Source organism: Schistocerca gregaria, chromosome 3 (assembly GCF_023897955.1).
Source record: "Schistocerca gregaria isolate iqSchGreg1 chromosome 3, iqSchGreg1.2, whole genome shotgun sequence".
Lineage (NCBI taxonomy): Eukaryota > Metazoa > Arthropoda > Insecta > Orthoptera > Acrididae > Schistocerca > Schistocerca gregaria.
The window spans coordinates 171,409,483-171,430,515 of NC_064922.1; the positions used below are offsets into that span (position 1 = coordinate 171,409,483).

The 21,033-nt window shown below is 37.4% G+C and overlaps 1 protein-coding gene across 1 annotated transcript in view; it reads left to right on the forward strand.

Annotated features, from left to right (window-relative positions):
* Positions 1–21,033, forward strand: part of LOC126356178 (hemocytin) — a 438,196-nt gene that overhangs the window by 310,088 nt on the left and 107,075 nt on the right. Inside the window, exons 52-55 of the mRNA XM_050006942.1 lie at positions 1,621–1,769; positions 7,870–8,056; positions 13,601–13,728; positions 18,270–18,395. Of these exons, the coding sequence (XP_049862899.1) occupies positions 1,621–1,769; positions 7,870–8,056; positions 13,601–13,728; positions 18,270–18,395 (590 nt within the window). The remainder of the gene's footprint in view (positions 1–1,620; positions 1,770–7,869; positions 8,057–13,600; positions 13,729–18,269; positions 18,396–21,033) is intronic.

Genomic DNA, 21,033 nt, shown 5'->3' on the forward strand with positions numbered 1-21,033 from the left:
ATAATTGTTCTCTGCAGCTGCCTCTTTTCCTTCACATTCAACATGTTCCTTGTACAAATTACGGGATAGTCAAATATTCATGTTTTCTTGTAAATATCTTCTCTTTGGAATGATTCTAAATATGATGGAAAATATTGCCACTTGCTGAACAACAGCCTGACCCTACTAAGAAAATAAGAAAAAATAAAGTTACACAACTTGGACCACAAGGGGTTCATATACCTGTTTGTGTGTACTATGGCTTGAAATTCTCTAGTCTGCACCACCTTTTCCTCCTCCAAAATACTCACACATGCATCTCAATTGCTATCCTATGCTCACTTTTATGTATGTAAGATGGGGATGTTTACACTTGTCTTTTACTTACTTGTTCTTAAAATATCATGAGGAATTGATGTTTCTTCAAGTGGAGCTATTAAATGTCCTGGAACTAACAAGATATACATCTTAATATTTTAAATATAGTCTGAAACACTTCATTTCCATTGGATGTTGTGTTGCAGTGTCTGATGATTGCTCCTTCAGTAAATGAAAATTATTATTCTCAAATTAAATCAGAAACCTTTGCATTGCCACTTCAAGATGTACATTGCTGATCAATATTTAATGCTTTGGAAAGATGATGTAAGGTAGCTAGTAATTTTTTTATGTTCAGTTTAAGATAACTTAAGTTTTCTGCTTTTTACTTATATTTTGTCATCATGACTTCTTCATTGTTCTTTGTTGTCAAGTATAGCTAAACTTCCTAGCAGAGTGGAAAAAACGATTTCCAGGTTTCTCAAGTTTTCTTGTATCAATTTAAATAGATGGTTTCAGGAAACACATACTTCTGTGAACAAACTCTCTACACATAGTACTGATTAACAAAACTACATATGGCAAGACCTCAAAGAGAATGACAACGAGTCATTGCATGACTCTACTTAACATGGTTTTTGAACAAAATTTTCTGTTCTACATTAACTAGTTCAGATTAATAATGTAGTTATGCTATATGAATTTTTGTACACAAGTACCAACTATTTGTACTAGTTTTATATATGACTTCATTTACAACAGTACCAGATTTTGTAATCAAAAATAGAGAAACTTTGGAATAAAATTACATATAACAACAATAGGCATATCATACAAAATTTTTGTGAGTAGTCAGTATTTGAATATAGAAACAGTTCTCAGAAGTATTATATATTGATACAAATGTCTGTTTAAGATAAATGACCTGCTAGTAACAAGCAAAGATATTTTGAATTTTGCACATTGTACATGTGACAGGTGTTCAGGCTGCATACTAAAATAATGTCTTAGATTGTGTACTAAAATCAGTTTATGGCATTGTCCATTTTCATTACAGGTGTTTCAAGTGGTTAAGTTGCTACATTCCCATCAGAAGAGAACACACATCCCATGTTGGCGATCCATATTTGTTTTCTGTTGTTTACCTTGATTGATTATTCTGAATACTGAGAACAAATTTACTCCCTTATCTTTGTACTATCAGGACTTGTGCTTCATTTCTAATGACCTTGTCAGCAAGAAAACACGAAAGACTGATATTCCTAATATTCACTTTACTTCTATAACATGTATTCTTTTAATCCTAATCAATTTTTGTTGCAGGAAAATACAGTAATAGTAAAAATTATAAACGACTTCCAAAGGTGGTGGTTCAGCGCTGTCCCACTTATGTTTGTGTGCCACCAGCAGTTCCGTCTCCATCTCCAGGGCCTTGTCCAGAACCCCCAACATGTCCACCACCACTTCAACAGGTATATACATCTTTCACTGTAATATTACTGAAGTTTGTTGATTGTTCTGTCACCATATCTTTATATAATTAGAATAATTATTAAAAATCACAAATAAACAAATATATAGAAGTTCTGGATTCAGAAAAACCGATGGTAGACAGGATTGCAAATACACTTTTATTTGTTTTATAGTTTCAGTTTATCTACAAGCCATCTTCCAATCTTAATCATTTTTCTATAGTCTCCATATGACTGGCTTGGCACATTTATCTTACTGTTTGACATGGTCATGACAACACCTCTCATATCACCATTTTGACCATATCAAATAATAAGAAAGAAATATATGATGTAGAGCTATTTTAGTGCTTCTCTTTCATCCAGGGGTGAATCAAAGTATTGGACCTATACTGCCCCCATAATTTATTTTTTAATATAGATTGAAGAAAGGCAAAACTATGTTCATACCATTTGTAGTTTCAGAGATACCATTTTACAGTATTACCAGAGATGCAGACTTTGAAACTCTGAAGTTAGCAGGAAGTAAAAGTTTATCTAAAACTTGTACAGAAGTCAGACTGCAATAATAAGAGTTGAGGGACATGAAAGGGAAATAGTACTTGAGAAGGTAGTGAGAGTGTAGTGGCCTATCCATGACGTTCTTTAACATCTACGTGTAGCTTATGTATGATGTTATTCAGTCTGTACAAGGAGCAAGCATTAAAGTAGACTAAGGAAAAATTAAGAGGAATTTAAAGTTCACAAAGATGGAATAAAAAAATTGTGGTTTATTGATGACAAATTCAGTTAAATGGAATGGATAATGTCTTGAAAAGAGGTTATCAGATGAATATAAACAAAAATAAAACAAAGATTCAGGCCAAACTTAGGAAATCAAATTTGCAAAATAAACACTAATAGCAGTAGATGACTTTTACTACTTGGGTAGAAAAATAGCTGATGTTGGCTGAAGTAGAGAGAACATAAATAACACAGACCAGCAATAGCAAGAAAAGCATATCTAAAAGACAGAAATTTAATAACATTCAATATAAATTTTAGTGTTTGTATTGTCACCTAGTGTCCACCTGGGCGCAGTCATTGATGAAACACTATATTTCGACAGTGAATCTTGCTGGCATCTGTGGATGAGTGTATTTGATATGTTATGGCTCCTGTATACTCTTTTATCATTCCCCACCCTGATCCCCCCTGACCGACTGCGCACAGTGTCAACTGGAGTATCAGTGGGAGACCACAGTCACCAGTCCCTGATAGCATCTGTATCCACCATCAGGTGTGGATGTCACTCTTCGTCAATGTTGTGCCTTCAGTTAGCTGAGCACTAGGTTCTATGTTTTACTAAAAGTAAAGCCACTTTCCCTATTGACAAGGCCATCAGCAACTTGTATCTCCACAGTCTCCTTTAAGTTGCAATCTCAAAATGATGAGGTTTGTCTTAGCACTTCATATTTCACAGAATCTGCAGTGTTCTGCAACTGTAGATTTTGGGGGTGATTAAGTTCAGTGTGTCACCTGTGCTTCTGGCACCTTTCTTCAACTATCCACAAAGTATGCCCAATTATGCCTAATTGCATTTATATGGTATAATATAGGCACCTAGTTTATGGAGCTGCAACTTGTGTACAAGTACAGTGGTATTGTTTCAGTTCTGCACAAGCCTGTTTCACAGGCATTTCACAGGGTACAAATCATGTCACAGCCCAAAATGTGTCTGTGGAAGGGTGCTTCCATTCTCATTCTGAATGTCTATTAGTGTATACCCTTTCAGTATACCTCTATGCCACCTGCATTTCAAATGCCCAAATAAATAAAATATGTGTTACTAAATAACAACAATTATACAGAAGGCTAGTACGTGACAGCCCTGGAAACATTCACTGATAATTAGATGGTGTACACATTGTATTCCATAGTACAACATTTTGGGAGAGAGGCTAAGTTGTGTCTGCAGTCAACTCCAGTGACCTCTAGCCTTACCTGGCCATGATGAAAAATATTTGTTTACCAGGCCTTCTTTGCCCAACTCCATCTTGTGTGCTGATCTATGACAGATGACGTGTCTGCTACTCTCATACAGGAGTGTTACACATCCACAGCCAGTGTACTGTGTATTTTTCATAGTTTGTTCCGTTACGATGTGTCATTAAATTCAATATAGCATAAGCAGGGACCATTTCAGGAAACAGACAAATGAAACCACAATTTAAAAATCATTTTATTTTCCATCGACATTGAACATTGCGGGAAACATCATCAACAGTATTTGCATCAGCAGACACATTGTAAAGTTTAAATTTGAAATATTCCTTCCCTCCCCAATCCCATCCTGGTTGGGTAAAATCTAGGCAGCTAGCACCATTGTAGATGGATAAGTTAATATTTTTAGCAGTGTGATAATAACTATATTTTTTCTGTAGTTTTGGATTCAAACAGGGACCTGTTTGCTCATACTTGCACAGGCTGCCTGATTGAATCATTCCATCACCACTTGTATGCATGCTGTTGATGAGTTCCTTTAATATGTTGCCAAATGAATTTAACTTGTTTTCATTTGTTTCAATGTATGTGAAATGTTATAAGTTAAATTAAGTTATTTAGTGCATTAATAAAGATGAAAATTTAATTGTGGCGAGGGACTGGAATTTTATTCCGGAAAAAAGAAGAGAAGAATGAAAGGGAGGCTGTGTGGCACAATTTCACACACTGAACATTTTAACATTACTACAACTTTAATTATCAAGAAAGAAAGGTTGTATGGTAAACAGACCAGTAGGTGTTAGAAGGTTTCAGGTAGATTGCGATTATAAAGGTAAGATACAAAGAAACTTCCTGGCAGATTAAAACTGTGTGCCCAACCGAGACTCGAACTTGGGACCTTTGCCTTTCGCGGGCAAGTGCTCTACCATCTGAGCTACCGAAGCACGACTCACGCCCGGTACTCACAGCTTTACTTCTGCCAGTATCTTGTCTCCTACCTTCCAAACTTTACAGAAGCTCTCCTGCGAACCTTGCAGAACTAGCACTCCTGAAAGAAAGGATATTGCGTAGACATGGCTTAGCTCAGATGGTAGAGCACTTGCCTGCGAAAGGCAAAGATCCCGAGTTTGAGTCTCGATCGGGCACACAGTTTTAATCTGCCAGGAAGTTTCATATCAGCGCACACTCCCCTCCAGAGAGAAAATCTCATTCAAGATACAAAGATTTCAAAGGCAGGTTTTAAACTGTGAAACATTTTGAAATGCAAAAATATTGGATATTTCAAACAATAGAAAATCCAGGATGGAATGTAACAGTATTATGGGAAGAAAAGTTGTTAATCACCATCCATATAGCAGGGACACTGAGTGACAGATAGGCACAGAAGACTTTCACAGTTATAGCTTTTGGGCATTAAGGCCTTCGTCAACAATAGACACACATATGCACACAAGCACTCACACACAAACAAACACACACACACACACACACACACACACACACACACACACACACACACACACAAATGCAACTCACACATGACTGCAGTCTCAGGCAACTGAAACCACACAGCTACTGTTATGCAGGAGTGTTTACTCATCCACAGGCAGTGTACTGGGTATTTTTCATGTTTTGTTGGTCCGTTAAGATGTGTCATTAAATTCAATATAGCAGAAGCAGGGACCACTTCATGGAACTTTGTTGTGCCTATCTGTGACTCAGCATCTCCATTATATGTTGAATTTTGGGAATTTATGAGATATGAGTTGCATAAGTTGATACAACCAGAGCTTGTTGAGCATTTCAAAGGGAGCATTAGGCAATGGCTAACTAAAGCAAAATGAAAAAGTACAATAGAATATACATGGATAGCTTTGAATGATAAAATGCTGAAAGCAACAGAGGAAAAACTAGACAAAGAGACAATACTAAAAGCCAATACCTAGCAAAAGTGCTTGAATAATATGTGAGATATTAAATGTATTAGGTGGAAGGATAAAATATAAACATCCAGCAGATGAAGTACATAAAAAATATTCCAGCATCTAAAAACTTAGTTTGATAGAAAAGATAAAATGGCAAAGCAGGAATTGCTAGGACAGAAATTCAAAGCTCTAGAAGCATACATCATTGTAAGAAAGATAGATACTGGAATATCAAGTAAATTTGTGGGGAAAAGAAGGGCAATTGTATGAACATTAGGATCTCAGATGGCAAACCATTACTAATCAAAGAAGAGAAGACTGAAAGATCAAACAAATACATAGAAGAGCTATAAGAAGGAAAGAAACTTGAAGGTAGTTTTATGGAAGGGAGGACCAAGTAGATGTAAATGAGATAGATGTTGGAATACATAAAAAATAATTTTATGTACTAAGGGAAAACAAAGCATGAGAGTAGCTGACATTTACTCAGAGTTATTAAGATCCTTGAGAAAATCAGACATAAAAAACTGTTCCATGTGGTATGCAGGATATATTAGGGAGTCAAAATACTCTCAAGCTCCAAGCAGAATTTAATAACCACTATGCTAAAAGAAGTAAGGTGCTGACAGTTGTGACTGCTACAGAATCATTTGATTGATATGTCGCCATTTACTCATTCCATTCTTTGTAAGTGGGACTGGCCTTTTTCTGTACTGAAAATATGATGGCATAAGGATGAAACTTCAATCCACATATCCCACAGCCATAAAAATACTGGAATATTGGTTTGATAGTGTTCACTAAAGATGTTCATGATGTAAATTTCCACCAGTGTTTGTAGAGATAAATGGAAAGTCTGATAGAAGCCAACCTGTTATAAGATCAGGTTAGGTCTGAAGAAATGTGTGGACACAAGTGGCAATATTGACCCTACAACTTACCTTACAAAATAGGTTGAAGAAACATAAATCTCCAATCAAACTTTCTAAGTTTTTCAAAAATGTTTAAAATGTTGACAGAAGTCCTGATGTTAAGAGTGATAAAATACAGTTATCAAAAGATTATTACAACTTGTACAGAAACAAGACTGCAGCTCTCTGAGAGTTGAATGACCTGAAAGGAAGACAATTGTTGAAAGGAAGTGTAACAGGTTTGTAGCCTATTTAAAATGTTATTCAATCTGTCCTTAAAAGAAGTAGTAAAGGAAACTAAGGAGAAGTTTGAAAGAGAAATTAAAGCTCAGGAAGAATTAAAATTCACTGATGACAATATAATACTGTCAGCAAAGTACTTGGAAGATCAGCTGAATGAAATGGACATTGTTTTTAAAAGAGGTCATAAGATTGAACATATATAAAATTAAAATAAGAGGAATGGAGAGTAGTGGAATGAAGGTAGATGGTGCTGGGAAAATAAGATTAGGAAATGAGTTGCCGAAAGCAGTGGCGAGTTTTGCTATTTTGACAGCAAAATATCTAATGGTATTAGAAGTAAAGAAGTATAAAATGTAGACTTGACAATGGCAAGAATACATTTGCAGAGAAAAATAAATCTGCTAATATCCACACTAGTATTGTAGATATGAAAGTAACTATGTCTGTTACATTTTCATGACTAGACCAATGAACACATTTCGATTAAATTTGGTATGGAGATAACTTGAACCCTGAGGAAGAACATAGGCATCTTTAGAAAGAATAGTATTTTGTCTTGTGTTTGTTGGAGATCATACACAAAATTTTGAAATGTGGAGTTACAGAAAAATATTGAAATTTAGACAGGTAGATTAGGGCTGTAACTAATGAAGGGATACTGAATCAAACTAGGGAAAAAAATATTTATGGCACAGAATGAATCAAAGAAGGGCTAGATTGACAGGGAACTTCCTAAAGTAATGGTGAATAGCTAATTTGGTAATTGAGATATTTGTGGGAGTAACAATTATAGAGGGAGAAAAAACTTGGAAAAAGTAAGAAAATTCAAATAGATGTAGGTTGTAATAGTTATGTAGAGCTAAAAAGAATGGGAAGCTGTGTCCGACAACTCCAACAACCATATGATCATCCTACATCCCTTTTTTATGAGCTTCTTAGATACTTAGTCTTTTCTTTCTAGATCTTTCACACATTTTTCTTTTTGCTGTCTATGCTTTTCCTTGCTCAGGGTTTCCATAAAAACTTTGTTCTTGTTAGGTGGAAAAGCTAAGCACAAATGGATGCCCAAATTATACTTGTGAACCGCCTGAACCTCCAAATGCAGTATGCAACTTGACTGGTATCTCCTTCAGCACATTTGATGGTGTTGGGTTCCAGTACAGATGGTGTGTGCATATGTTAGCAAGAGACAATTCACATGAGGAAGAGAACTGGGAAGTAACAAGTAAGTAATACTTGATGTGTGAGTTTGAGACCTGATTGATGATCTCATCAAGGGTCAAATACTTTGACATAAAATTCTTATTGTATGTGAATATCCTGAAGTATATGGAGTTATCCAATAAATGCAACTTCACACTTCGTTCAAAGGCTCTTGTCTGTAAATTAATAAGAGTGTAATTGATTAAAAATGAATATGTCTGTATGCATTCAAGTACCAACAGAATATTCCAAATGTGTTGAAGAAGTTGACATAACTGCCTGTGTTTCAGTGTAATGTATTCTGGGACCCATAAACATCATAGTTCTTTAAATTTCATTGTCATTTTACATGAGATGTAGTTATTTACTTATCTTTTCATCTTGCCATATAGTAGACTTTAGTGTTTACAATCTTTCCATACGACATTTATGGACCAGTATCATCTCCAAGGCAATATTTTTTCTTTGCTTTCAATTATCACAGTGATCAGATAAATCTCTGCCACACAAGCATACTATAGCCCACTGCATAATTTGTTTTTGCAATTTCATTTCCCAAGCCCTCAACGAGTTTTCCATAGGTTCCTTCACAGCTGTCAACATATTTGTTTTCTATTTCCTGTGTTTATTTAGTTTACATTGTGTTTTTCCTTTCTTCTTTTAATGTCCTAAACCCCGCCCATCCCCTTTTTCAGTAAACTCCCTCATCAACCCCCCACAGCAAGCAGAGGACACCTTGTTAACCATTTTCGTCTACCACATAACACATCCCCTAAAAATCCCTCCCAATATTCCACAGAATCAAGAACCCAGACCAACCCAAGACATTGTTACAAACTATCAATCAAAAAAAGTCAACCCTCCCAAAATTTCATTCATATCCAGTGGCATCACTTTAAGCCATACATGCAAGATCAGTCATGCTGAATTTGTCAAAGACTTCCTATAATCCCTACAACATAAACACTTGTTTTGTCATCAAGTCTTCTGCGAAAGCCAACCAAAATCTAACTCTAAATCTTGCTTCCTCTGGTTGATACTTCCATCCAGTTCTAACTCTTCTTCACTCCCACCTAATCAGCCCCTGGTTACCTTCCAGGAATTTATTGCCTCTTCTTTTTCTGGAGTCTTTAACTTACATCTATGCAGGTTCAGCATGTCTACTGTTGGATTTTGCAGGGTTAATTTAAGGGGTAGCAGAGCTGGATGCCATTCCTGTCACCAGCCCATTCCCCCTACTACCACCACCAATCCCCTCCCAGGAGGGAATATGTGTACACCAAACTCATGCATATAGTGCATCCATGTGAAAGCGTCTGAACATTTTCTAAATGTTTTCGTATTGTGTAACTGGGTCAGGCTTGGGTACCATCACTGTATTCACCTGCTCGATGTGGGAAACTCCCCTCTAACTTGGATAACATGCTGCTCCTAGGTCCCTCTCCAATAACAATAACCTCTTGATGGAGGAAGGAACAGTGATCCACAAACTGAAGACAGATCCCAATTTAATCACTCTCTCTGCAGACATAGCTCCACCACTCTCACAGTGAACTACATTAGTACTTGTTATAATCTATCTGCCACTTACCGACTCTTCCATCCACAAACACTTCCAAAATGAAAGTTCAATATAACCTCAAATTCCTACTCAAATCCTCAGGTTCATACCAGGATGTCTGCCCAGTCCATCTTTCTCCTCCCCCCAACTACTAACCACACAACCACCTTCTACACAACTCCCAAAATCCATAAACTTTACCATGTGGCCACACCATTGTAGGTGGTTAAAAAGAATGTTGGTTCTTTTTGACTAATTTCCCTTATCAAAGACACAACTCACTTCCTACAACTAATGACTGTATAACTTCCTATATCCCTACTTTTCAATATCGATGCCACAACTCTCTACACTAATATTCCCCATGCCAATGGTCTTGCTTCTGTTGGACACTACCTCTCCCAATGTCCTACTGATTCCACACTCACCACCTCATTCCTTATACACATGACGGACTACATTCGCAAACAAAACCAGTTCTCCTTTTAGGGCAATATACAAAACAAACCTAAAGAATGGCCATTGCAACCTGCATGGCATCCTTCTGTGGCAGCCTGTTTATGGGCCATCTAGAGGAACTCTACCCACCTAAAACTACAACCCGTTGGCTGGTTCAGGTTCATTGTGATATCTTCATGGTCTGGAGCCAGGGTCAAAGGACACTATCCTCATTCCTTCACAACTTCAGCCACATTCTCTCCAATCCAGTTCACTTAGTCTTCCCCAGTCCTTCCTTAATGCTGACCTCCACCTCTCTTATGGATTGCTATGAACCTCTGTTCATGTCAAGCCCACGAACCATCAACATTACCACTAATTTGCTAACTGCCATTCCTGACACACCAAAAACTCTCTACTATCTAGTTTGTCCATCTGCAGTGTTGAGCAGTCCCTTGCCCATTATGCTGAAGGCCTAACTAGCACCTCCTCAGACATAACTCCCCCAAACCTAGTCCACCATTAGATTAACAATGTGACATTCACTTATGTTCCTGTCAACCAACCGTATGAACCAACTGCAAAGAACCACTGCCCTCATCAACCAATATCATACCAGACTTTTTTGCAAAGCAGGAGCCACAGACTGTTAGTCTTCTCAACTTGTTGCTGATTTACAGTTGCCAGTAACTGCCAGACATCTGTGACAATTATGTCACGTGACAAACATCTCACATTCAGGAAACAACTGCAGAAACCTGCTTTAACACCCAAATGTAAACAGATGAGCCCAAGATTATGCAGTACTTCACAACAACAAACTATTTTCGATGCATCTTTCTCGTGGGCCTCATTTTGATGAGCATGATGTCACAACTATTTACATTTCTAACAGGTCATGGGAAAATATTGTGAGTGTTGGTTTGAGAAGCATTACTTTCAAAGTAAATTTGCTTTTACACAAGATGAATTTACAAGTGAGAATGGGCCATAAATTTCAGAAATCGCAGAGTGTTAAACTCTCATTCAAAGTTTAACACTAAGGACCAGCCACTTAGAAAAATCTCAGGCCTACAAGATCATCCATTTATGCCATTACTTAAATTTTTACTGGCACATTGGTGTTTGATATATCTTAAAATGTAACATAAACTAAAAAAAGACCAAGTTTCAAGGTTAGTTTTTCATATTTATTTTAGTTCTTTCATAGATTACAAATTAAGCAATAACGATGGCAAAAATTGTAATTATCCTCCAATGACATGTAATTTTACATCTAATTGGCTTCTCTGTGAAAAAATAAGTGCTTGATGGAACAGCTATGTAACCCACAAAATGCTTGGTGCACAGCAGTGAAATTTATAATTGCGCTCATCAGAAATATTCAACTACTGCAATTGAAACTATGCTCTTATGATCTGCCTAGCCACACCCTCAGAAAAACATAGGAAAAACTTTATGATTGCAAATATATGTAAAAGCTTAGTTTATCTTGTAGCTATTCTGTTTGTATATGGATTTAAATCATGAACTTTTCTTATTTGTGTCTTTGTGCAACTTAACAATGATGTTGCAGTTGGCTGGCTACATCATGTGCCCTATGCTCCGAATACCTGCTGTCATTGGCTGGCAAGATCATATGATATGAGCTATGATTGGCTGACAAAAGCACATCACAATCTTAATTTCAGTGCTTTGGAAGCTATCGTGATGTATTTGGTGGAATTTGTGTTTATACTTTCATAACATGAAAATATGCAGTGTAAAAGTTGCTGCACATCAAAGGTCATTCAGAAACAAGTTTTTTCTTTATGTGTTTCATATCCTAAAGTGCTGGTAAGTTCTATGCCAGTGTATAAAACCTTCACCAAGCAAAGGGCTGTACGTTCTACAGCTCAGAAGGGAAAGTATATCATCACTTAATACAGAAAAAATATACTTTCATCTAGCAAAAAGTGTACTTTCACCAAGGAAAATATTTTTTCACCTTAGGAAAAGTGTATTTTTAACCAGGAAAAATCTTGTGGTATTCTGTCTTTATCTGATTTCAGCCACTGTACGTGTGAGAGGTTGAATGAAGTTTGGAAAGCAGGAAAGAAATACTGGTAGACTGAGGTTTTGTAAGTGGCTCATGAGTCATGCATGCATGTACTCAATCAGTAACAGGATTGCCAGAGATAGGAGAACTTCTGAGTTTGAATCCCAGTCCAACACATGTGTAGAATATTATTTCAAGTAATCTTGATAAGGTATTTGTGATCAAATGACAAGCCCTCTATGTGTGAAATACATATTAAAAATAATATCCTCTTGAGAAATTGTTTATAATTTTAAGTGAAGTTTGTCTCTGTATCTTACTGTTCAAAGAAAACATAAAGATTTGTCCAATTTTAAACAGTGAAAAATCCAGGATGGAAAAACAACAGTGAGATACTGTGGTCATGTGTGTGTGAGCTGTGCTTGTGTTAATGTGTGTGCTTTCTAATCAAGCAGAAGGCCTCTGGCTGAAAGCTTAAATGTTAGCAATCTTTTTGTTGTGCCTCTATGCGACTCAACATTTCCTCTATATGGTGAATCTTCTCAATGTCCAGTTTAGTATGAAACGTAACACGGTTCCCATCAGGTCATTGAAGTTAAGTGTTGCCGGACTAGCACTTGAGTGCATGACCGTCCAGGTCTGCCAAGCACTGTTGGTGAGCGGGATGTACTCAGCCCATATGAGGCCAACTGAGGAGCTACTTGATTGAGAAGTAGCACCTCTGGTGACAAAGACTGGGAGTGGTGAGGAGAGCGGTGTGCTGACCACATACCCCTCTATGTCGCATCCAGTGATGCCTGTTGGCTGAGGATGACGCGTTGATCAGTCGGCACCATTGAGCATTTCAAGGCCTGTTCAGCTAGGGTTGTGTTTATGGAATATATCACTGGTACTTAGGTGAACATGGACATGTTGGAAATTAAAATACACTTATTGATATTCCAGAATAATTTAGTTTTTTGTGAACCAGCTTCTGACTTTTAGGCTACTCTCAGATAACTTAAGACCAATGAAATAGTCCATACATGAGCATGACTTTGTAGATGTGCAAAGATTGTTTTTCCAAAAACATGTACTCTTTTTCAACTGTAGACTTCATTTGTTTGTAGATTCTTTGAGTATTTCATTTTGCACACGTTTTTGTATAGATATATAGTCATAAAAATTTACATATCTTCAGAAAAGTGCAAACTTGCACAACTATAAACTCTTGTTGGTGTTATGTGGAGTAGGTAGTTTAGTCTCAGGTTCTCCGAGGATGGCCTAGAAAGCCAAAAATCAATTCACAATGAACTCTAAAACAAATGTTATTGTCGAAAGTCAGTAGTGTATCTTGGTTTTAGATATTAGTTGTGTTATGGTTATTACAATAGCGTTGTGCTGTTATATTATCTTGTAAGTTATCAGAGTACTGGTATATCTTTGTAAATACATACCTTGTGTGTGGTAAGTGTTATAATGACTGCTTCTCCTATTAGTAAAAATGTACAGGATGGCTCTCATAATAGTATAAAATTTTTGTATTTCAGTTAATCGGAACTGCACAACAATTATGCAATGCTCTCCATACCTGCACATAAAACATGATGCAGATTATGTCAATCTTCGGTCTGATTTGAATGTTGAATTCAGTGATTATACTTATGCTCCTGACCAGGTAAGAAGTAATTTCATTGTAGTTTTCATTAGTGTTTCTCCCAACATTTCAGAACTGAAACCTGTAACTTTAGCCTCCAGAATGTTACATAAAATAAATTGTTAACTCAGCTACAAATCTCAGGACATACCAGTCAACTGCACTGAGAAGAACTCAGAAATTACATAATGCCTGCTACTTTTGCCTTATTTAACGATTTCATATTTGAGAATGATATATATGTATAATTTGTATGTTCTCTTTGTGTGTTCTCTCTACCCTTACTGTACTCTTCTTTGCTTTTTATTTACAGTTGTAGCTGATCAATAACTGGTCATCTGTCCAATTTTCAGTCACATTAGGATGCATAAAGCCTTTTTCTTATTATCTATTTATTTTTATCACTATTTTCACCTATGTCCTAGTTATGATAAATATGTATTGGTCATTGTGGACAGAATATATTGGCAGTGAATATGACATCACAAGAAAATAGAAATTATATGTGAGACCAATTATTTTTGCCTAAATTTTGTTGTTGGATTTCCCATTTTAAATATAGTGAGACCGTCAGTCTTGGAACGTAAGCAATTTACTTATTTTCAGTCATGGATCTTGCCAAGGTGAGGAGGCTTGTTATACAGATATTTGTACTGTAAGTGCAACCACAATAGAAGGTATCTGTGGAGAGGTCAAACAAACATGTGGTGCCTGAAGAGTGGCAGCAGCCTTTTCAGTAGTTGCAGGGGTAACACTCTGCATGATTGACTGTCGTAGCCTTGTAACTTCAGCCAACGTGGCCTTGCTGTCCTGGTACTGAAATGGCAGGAAACAAGGGAAAATTACAGCCATTATTTTGCTGAAGGGCATGCAGCTTTCCCATATGGTTAAATGGTGATGGCATCCTCTTGGGTAAAATTGCTCCCTTCAGATTTCCGAACAAAGACTACTCAGGAGCATGCTTTCATTATGAAAAACAAAACTGACATTCTGCATGTTGGAACATAAATATTAGATCTTGTAATTGGGTAGGTAGGATAGAAAATATAAAAGAGATCAATGGATAGGTTGAAGTTAAATATAGTGGTAATAAGTGAAGTATAGTGCCAGGATGAACAGGACTTCTGGTCAAATGAGTACAAGGTTATAAATACAAAATCAAATAGGGCTAAAACAGGAGTAGATTTAATAATAAATAAGAAAATAGGAATGTGGGTAAACTACTATGAACAGCATGGTGAGTGTGTTATCATAGCTATGATAGGCATGAAGCAAACACCCATTACAGTAGTAAAGCTCATATGCTAACTACCCTTGCAGATGATGAAGAAATTCAAAGAAAATATGAGGAAATAAAAGCAATTCTTCAAATTGTTAAGGAAGAGAAATATTTATTCTGATGACTAGAATTTGATAGTGGGGAAGGGAGGCTAAGGAAAAGAAGTAGTAGATTATGGACCAGGGGAAAGGAATGAAAAACGAAGCTGGCTGGTACAATTTTACATAGACCAAAATTTTATCATTGCTAACAATTGGTTTAAGAAACATGAAATAAGCTTGTTTATGTGAAAGACACCTGGTAAACCTCAGAAGTTACAGATTGATTATACAAAGGTGAAACAGAGACGTTGGAACCAGATTTTAAACTAAGCCATTTCCAGGACCAGATGTTGACTCTGACCATAATTTACTTGGAATACAGTAAAAGATGAATGGATAGCATTGAGAGATGGTGTAGTGAAGGCATCAGAGGATCAAATAGGTAAAAAGATAAAGCCTTTTAGAAATCCTTAGATGTCACAGGAGATTTTGAATTTAATTGCAGCAAATGAAGCTGGCAAAAGGGAGTACAGACATTTAAGAAAATGAAATTGGCAGAACATGCAAAATGGTTAAGAAGGAAAAGCTAGAGGACAAATGCAAGGTTATAGAAACATGTATAACAAGGGGAAAGGTAGATACCACCTGTAGGAAAATTAAAGAGGCCTTTGGAGAAAACAGAAGCATCCGTATGAATATCAAGAAATCAGACAGAAAACCAATATTAAGCAAAGAAGGGAAAGCTGAAAGGTGGAAGGAATATGTAGAGGGGCTAAACAAGGGAAGTAAAATTAGAGCCAATATTATAGAAAGCGAGGAAGAAGATAATGGAGATAAGATGGGAGACATGGTACTTTGAGAAAATCAAAAAATGGAAAATCTAGGATGGAATGTAACAATATTAAGAAAAGGAAAATGTGTGTGTGTGTGTGTGTGTGTGTGTGTGTGATCTATTTTTGATGAAGGCCTTATGGGCTGAAAGCTTTATTTGTGATAGTCTTTTTGTGGTGCCTATCTGCGCCTCAGGTGAGTTACGACTTTCCTTTTTCCTGTGAGAAAAAAGTGACAGGGTAGTGAAAGACCTAAGTTGAAACAAGATCCCCGAGGTCCCTGTATTTATTCAGTCTGTATATTGAGCAGGCAGTGAAGGAAATCAAAGAAAAATTTGGAAAAGAAATTAAAGATCAGGGAGAAGAAATAAAAACTTTGAGGTTTGCTGATGACATTGCAAGTCTTCAGAGATAGCAAGGACTTTGTAGAGAGTTCAACAGTGCGGACAGAATCTTGAAAGCAGTTTAGAAAATGAACACCATCAAAAGTAAAACAAAGATGATGTAGTGTAGTCTAATTAAATCAGGTGATGCTGAGGAAAGCAGGCCAGGAAGTGAGACACCAAAAGCAGTAGATGAGTTCTGCTATTTGGGCATTAAAACAAGTGATGATGGTTGAAGTAGATAGGATATTAAATGTAGACTAGCAATGCCAAGAATAGTTTTTCTGAAGGAGAGAAATGTGTTAACATCAAATATAAATTTAAGTGTTAGCAAGTCTATTTTGAGACCTCACAGTATCATAAATTTTAATATTAAAGGTAAGTGTTGATGGGAGTAGTATAAAAATTGTGAAGGGAGACCAAGAAATGAATACAGTAAACTGGTTCAAACAAATGTCAGTTGCAGTAGTTATTCAGAGATGATGGGGCTTGCATAGGATAGAGTAGCATAGAGTGCTGTTCAGACCGGTCTTTGGGCTGAAGACCACAACAGCAACTACTTTTCATAGCCTTGTGAACACACCTGTTGCTGAATTTGCCCAATACATCATTCTATCAATATAATGCCAGCTTCCTCTTTGCAGATACCAAATCCATCACATGGTGAACTATTTGTCAGATGATTTTCATTGTATATCAACTGACATGTATTCATGCTCAGCTTTGCATTTCAACATGGTGATCTTTAAGCAGTCGTTGAGTGTGAATGGATACAGAGTTTGTATGGATAACACCAATAACAAGCAGTATGCAGTAAAACAGCTTTTTCTGCAATGCAGTAGCAATGACCTTGCTACCTGCTTCACCTTAACTAATTTCATTTCTTACTCGCAACACCAGAACTTGGACTCCTGTAAGATGACATATAATTTTCCATATTTCCAAATTTGTTTGTTGAAAGCATTTGAGGTTCTGCTACGTCTCAGTTGATATTGGAGTTTTATGTGGCTTTCATAATAAATCCTGATCTGTCTCATTCCAATCTCTCCAGGATAGCCTGCATTGCTTATTGAGATGTGTGTGTGTGTTTAATGGATTTAGAACATTCAGTGGCAAGATCATTAGTGCCATCTCATTGAGATCATCATGGATGCACCCACACATGTGTTATACAACTATAATGTCATCTATTCAAAATCTGGCATCATGAAGAGACATGACACGACCATCAGTATGGTGGTAGCATATGAAGCAACCAGTGGTAGAATTGTGTCCATTGGTGGAAACCTGTTCTGTTTAGTACTGCTACCCTTTACAGATGTCACGTGTGATATGCATGGTGATGTGAAGCACTACACACAGTGCATGGTGATGTGAAGCACTACACACAGTGACATGATTTTTGTGGCCCACTTGACATGTAAATGTTGCACATATATTATAATACACATTTCTATGTGACAGCATTTGTATAAGGCAAGTTCAAACACCATGCATATGCCCAGGTAATATAAAGTCAATTTCTCACATGTGTTGATGCATCCTGTTGATGTGTATCCTGCTGATGATTACTACCTGTGTAGAGCATACATCCTGATCATACATGAACAACATTTTGCCTGAGTCTTAATTTTCCTCTTAATCGCTTAAGGCTTCCTGTACTCTACATGGTGATGTTACATAGGAAGACAAGTTTGTGTGTGTGTGTGTGTGTGTGTGTGTGTGTGTGTGTGTGTGTGTGTGTGTGTGTGTGTGTGTGCGCAAAATGTATGAAAATGTATTTTTACATTCAGAACACATGTTTGCCACATTCTGGACATTCTGCTACTTCACTGAATGTAGTATGAGTGTAAATTATGTCATAAACTGTAACAACATTTTGTGATTATAAGTCTTATTATAATAGCTTACAGTGGTATTGTGAATATTGTCTGCTGTTAAACTGAATATTTCCTACGTTTAATGTTTTATCTTGAGTTAGACAAAATTAACCATGATTTTTAAGCTATAAAATATATTCTTTTTTCAGATTTCAAACATTGCTTCTGAGAACAAAGAATTTATGGTAAACCGTGTTGGTGACAGTTTGTACTTCCAGTCAAACCGATATGGTTTCTGGGTTACATGGGATGAGCAAGCATCAGTGAAAATTGGGGTATGTAGTTTCTTATTGTTTAAAAGTTTGCTCCAATAAAACAAATGCACAAGCTTAGCACCATTATTAGGTGACAAAATAAGTACTCTTACTGCACTTGAGCAGAATTACTCATTTTTGTTGATAATTTTTTATAGTAACAGTTGAAAAACAAGTGTTCCACACCAAGAAATCAGAATAAAATATTGATAAAATAAGACAGTACAATAATGTGGCAAGCAACATGTGGTGCATTACCCAATACTTCTTTCTCACTAAAATGCAGGAACTCAGTGTAACATTAATACTTAGATACAATACCTCTTCAGACAACCTATGCCTATTCATTAGCTTTGCACAACTTTATTACATTTCATAAAGGCCTTCTTTGGTTCATATAATGTAAATTTGGTAGTCAGAATATTTTTACACAGCTAGTGAAGCTCTTCAAACCAGGTTTTATATTCAACAATAAGAATAGGGTAGATTACTATTCACCACATAGAGAAAGTATTCAGATAGGCTCTCAGACAAAAAACTCTTTCCAAATTAGAAAACATATACATATTCTCACAAGCACAACTCACACATACATGGCCAGTGCCTCTGGTCATTGGGATCTGACTGCCCCTGCAACTGCCGTGAACAGCAATCTGCTGGTGTGGGTGATGCGGGTAAGGAGGAGATGTGAATCATGAAAGGGGAGGGATAGCGGGTTGGGGGTGAGGAAAGATGCTATGCTCCCTGTGGAACCATGCAGGGATGTGCTGGGGACAGGATGAGGTGATAAGTACCAAGATGGGAAGCTGTCCTGCGGGCGGGGGATGAGACAAGTAGACAAGAAGAAACAGACTAATAGGTGTGTTGGTGAGATAGAAGTGCTAGAGTGGGAGCAGGACAGGGGATAGGAAGGTGAATGACAGAGACTAGCAGAGGTTGAGGCCAGGTTGGTTGGGAGGAAATGATACTTTGTAGAGAGAGTTCCAGTCGCATACCACCTCTACCATGCCCACTGTCTGGCCACAAAGGAGCACTCCTCTTGTGACTAAGGACTGTAAAAAATTAGTCACATTCTCCACCAGGGTTTTGATTATCTATTTCCATGCCTTGAAATGAGAAATATCCTCTGACTATCCTTGTAACCCCTCCTTCAATGGTGTTCCACCACCCACCAAACCTACGCAATGTCCTTGTCCTTCCCTGCTCCACCCTTTCTCCCGAATCCTTGCCTCAAGGCTCACTAGGCCTAATGCAAGAGCTGCACCATACATCTTCCCACTACACCTACCCCTGTCCTATTTACAGGCATCTCCTACCCCAAAAAATGCAGGACTACTTGTGGAAACAACCATTGCTCTACAAACTATGCTGAAAACACTGTGTCACTTTCTGTGTGGGCATGACAACTAACAAGCTGTCTTTCTGCTCATGAGTGGCCACCACCAAACTGTGGCCAACAGCCAGCTGCTCAATGTGCTGTGCTTCACTTCAGTGACTATTTCACAGCCTGCACCACCTTGGATTCTTCCTGGTGACACCAGGTTTTCTGGTCTGCACAGGTGGGAATCGGCTCTACAATATATCCTTTGTTCCTGTAACCCTCCTGACCTCAGCATTTCCTAGTCCCTGTCCTCTATCCATCTAAACCCTTCCCTGCTCCCACTCCAGCATTAGACACTCTTCCTATCCTACCAACCACCTTCTAGTGTTTTTCCCCTTCTGCATTTCTCCCCTCTCCCTTCCCTCCCACTCTACCCCACATAGCACAGCCTCCAGACTCAGCACCTAGCAGCCCATCCTGTCTGTCCCTGCCACATCCCTGCATGCTCCCACAGCAGCTATCCCCCCCTCCCCCAGGCCCTTGCCTGACTGTGTTTGTTTGTGTGTGTGTGTGTGTTTTCTACTTTAGAAGTAGGTCTCTTTTGCCTGATATCTTAAATGTTTAGGAATATTTTTCGTTGTGACTGTTTGCAACTTATAGCCTTGTCCATATGGTGCATAGCTGTCTGTCCTTTTCCTATTGTTCTTATTCTTTCCATTGTCAGGTTTTATATTCCTTGTGCTATGGTGAGGTGCAATAACCTGTTTTCATAATAGTTGTCTTTTGTGACTTGCTATAAGTAACCTCTTAGCATTATATTGGAGGATTATTTGATCTAAGCGATATGCCATTTAAACCATCTCTCTGTGAAACCATGATCAGACTCTACTGTGGCTTTTGAGAGCCAGAAACCTAGTCTCAAAGTTACCTGCATCATTCACAAAGAAGACTCTCAGCTTGAAGTGACAAGTGCTATCTCTTAAGTGGTCATATTATGTGTTTGTTATCCTTGTGACCCAAAGAGTGTTGACAAGCAGTAATGGAATGCTATTTCTTGTGCCATTGTGGTAACTGTGACACTGTGCTGCATATTGTGTTCACATTTCCATAGGAAACAAATGAATACCTTACCTCACTGGATACACATTTGGCATCTCCCACATTTTTTTTAACTTATTAACCATAGTGGTGGGTTCATTGCTTTTAACAATTTTGAGTAGTATTTTTTGTTACAGTTATTAAGCATTTTTGTTGATGACTGTGCTACTCAAATTGGATTATATATTTCAGTAGAATATTCTGTGTGGATACAAAAGCTGTAGGCTGAAAAATTTGTCT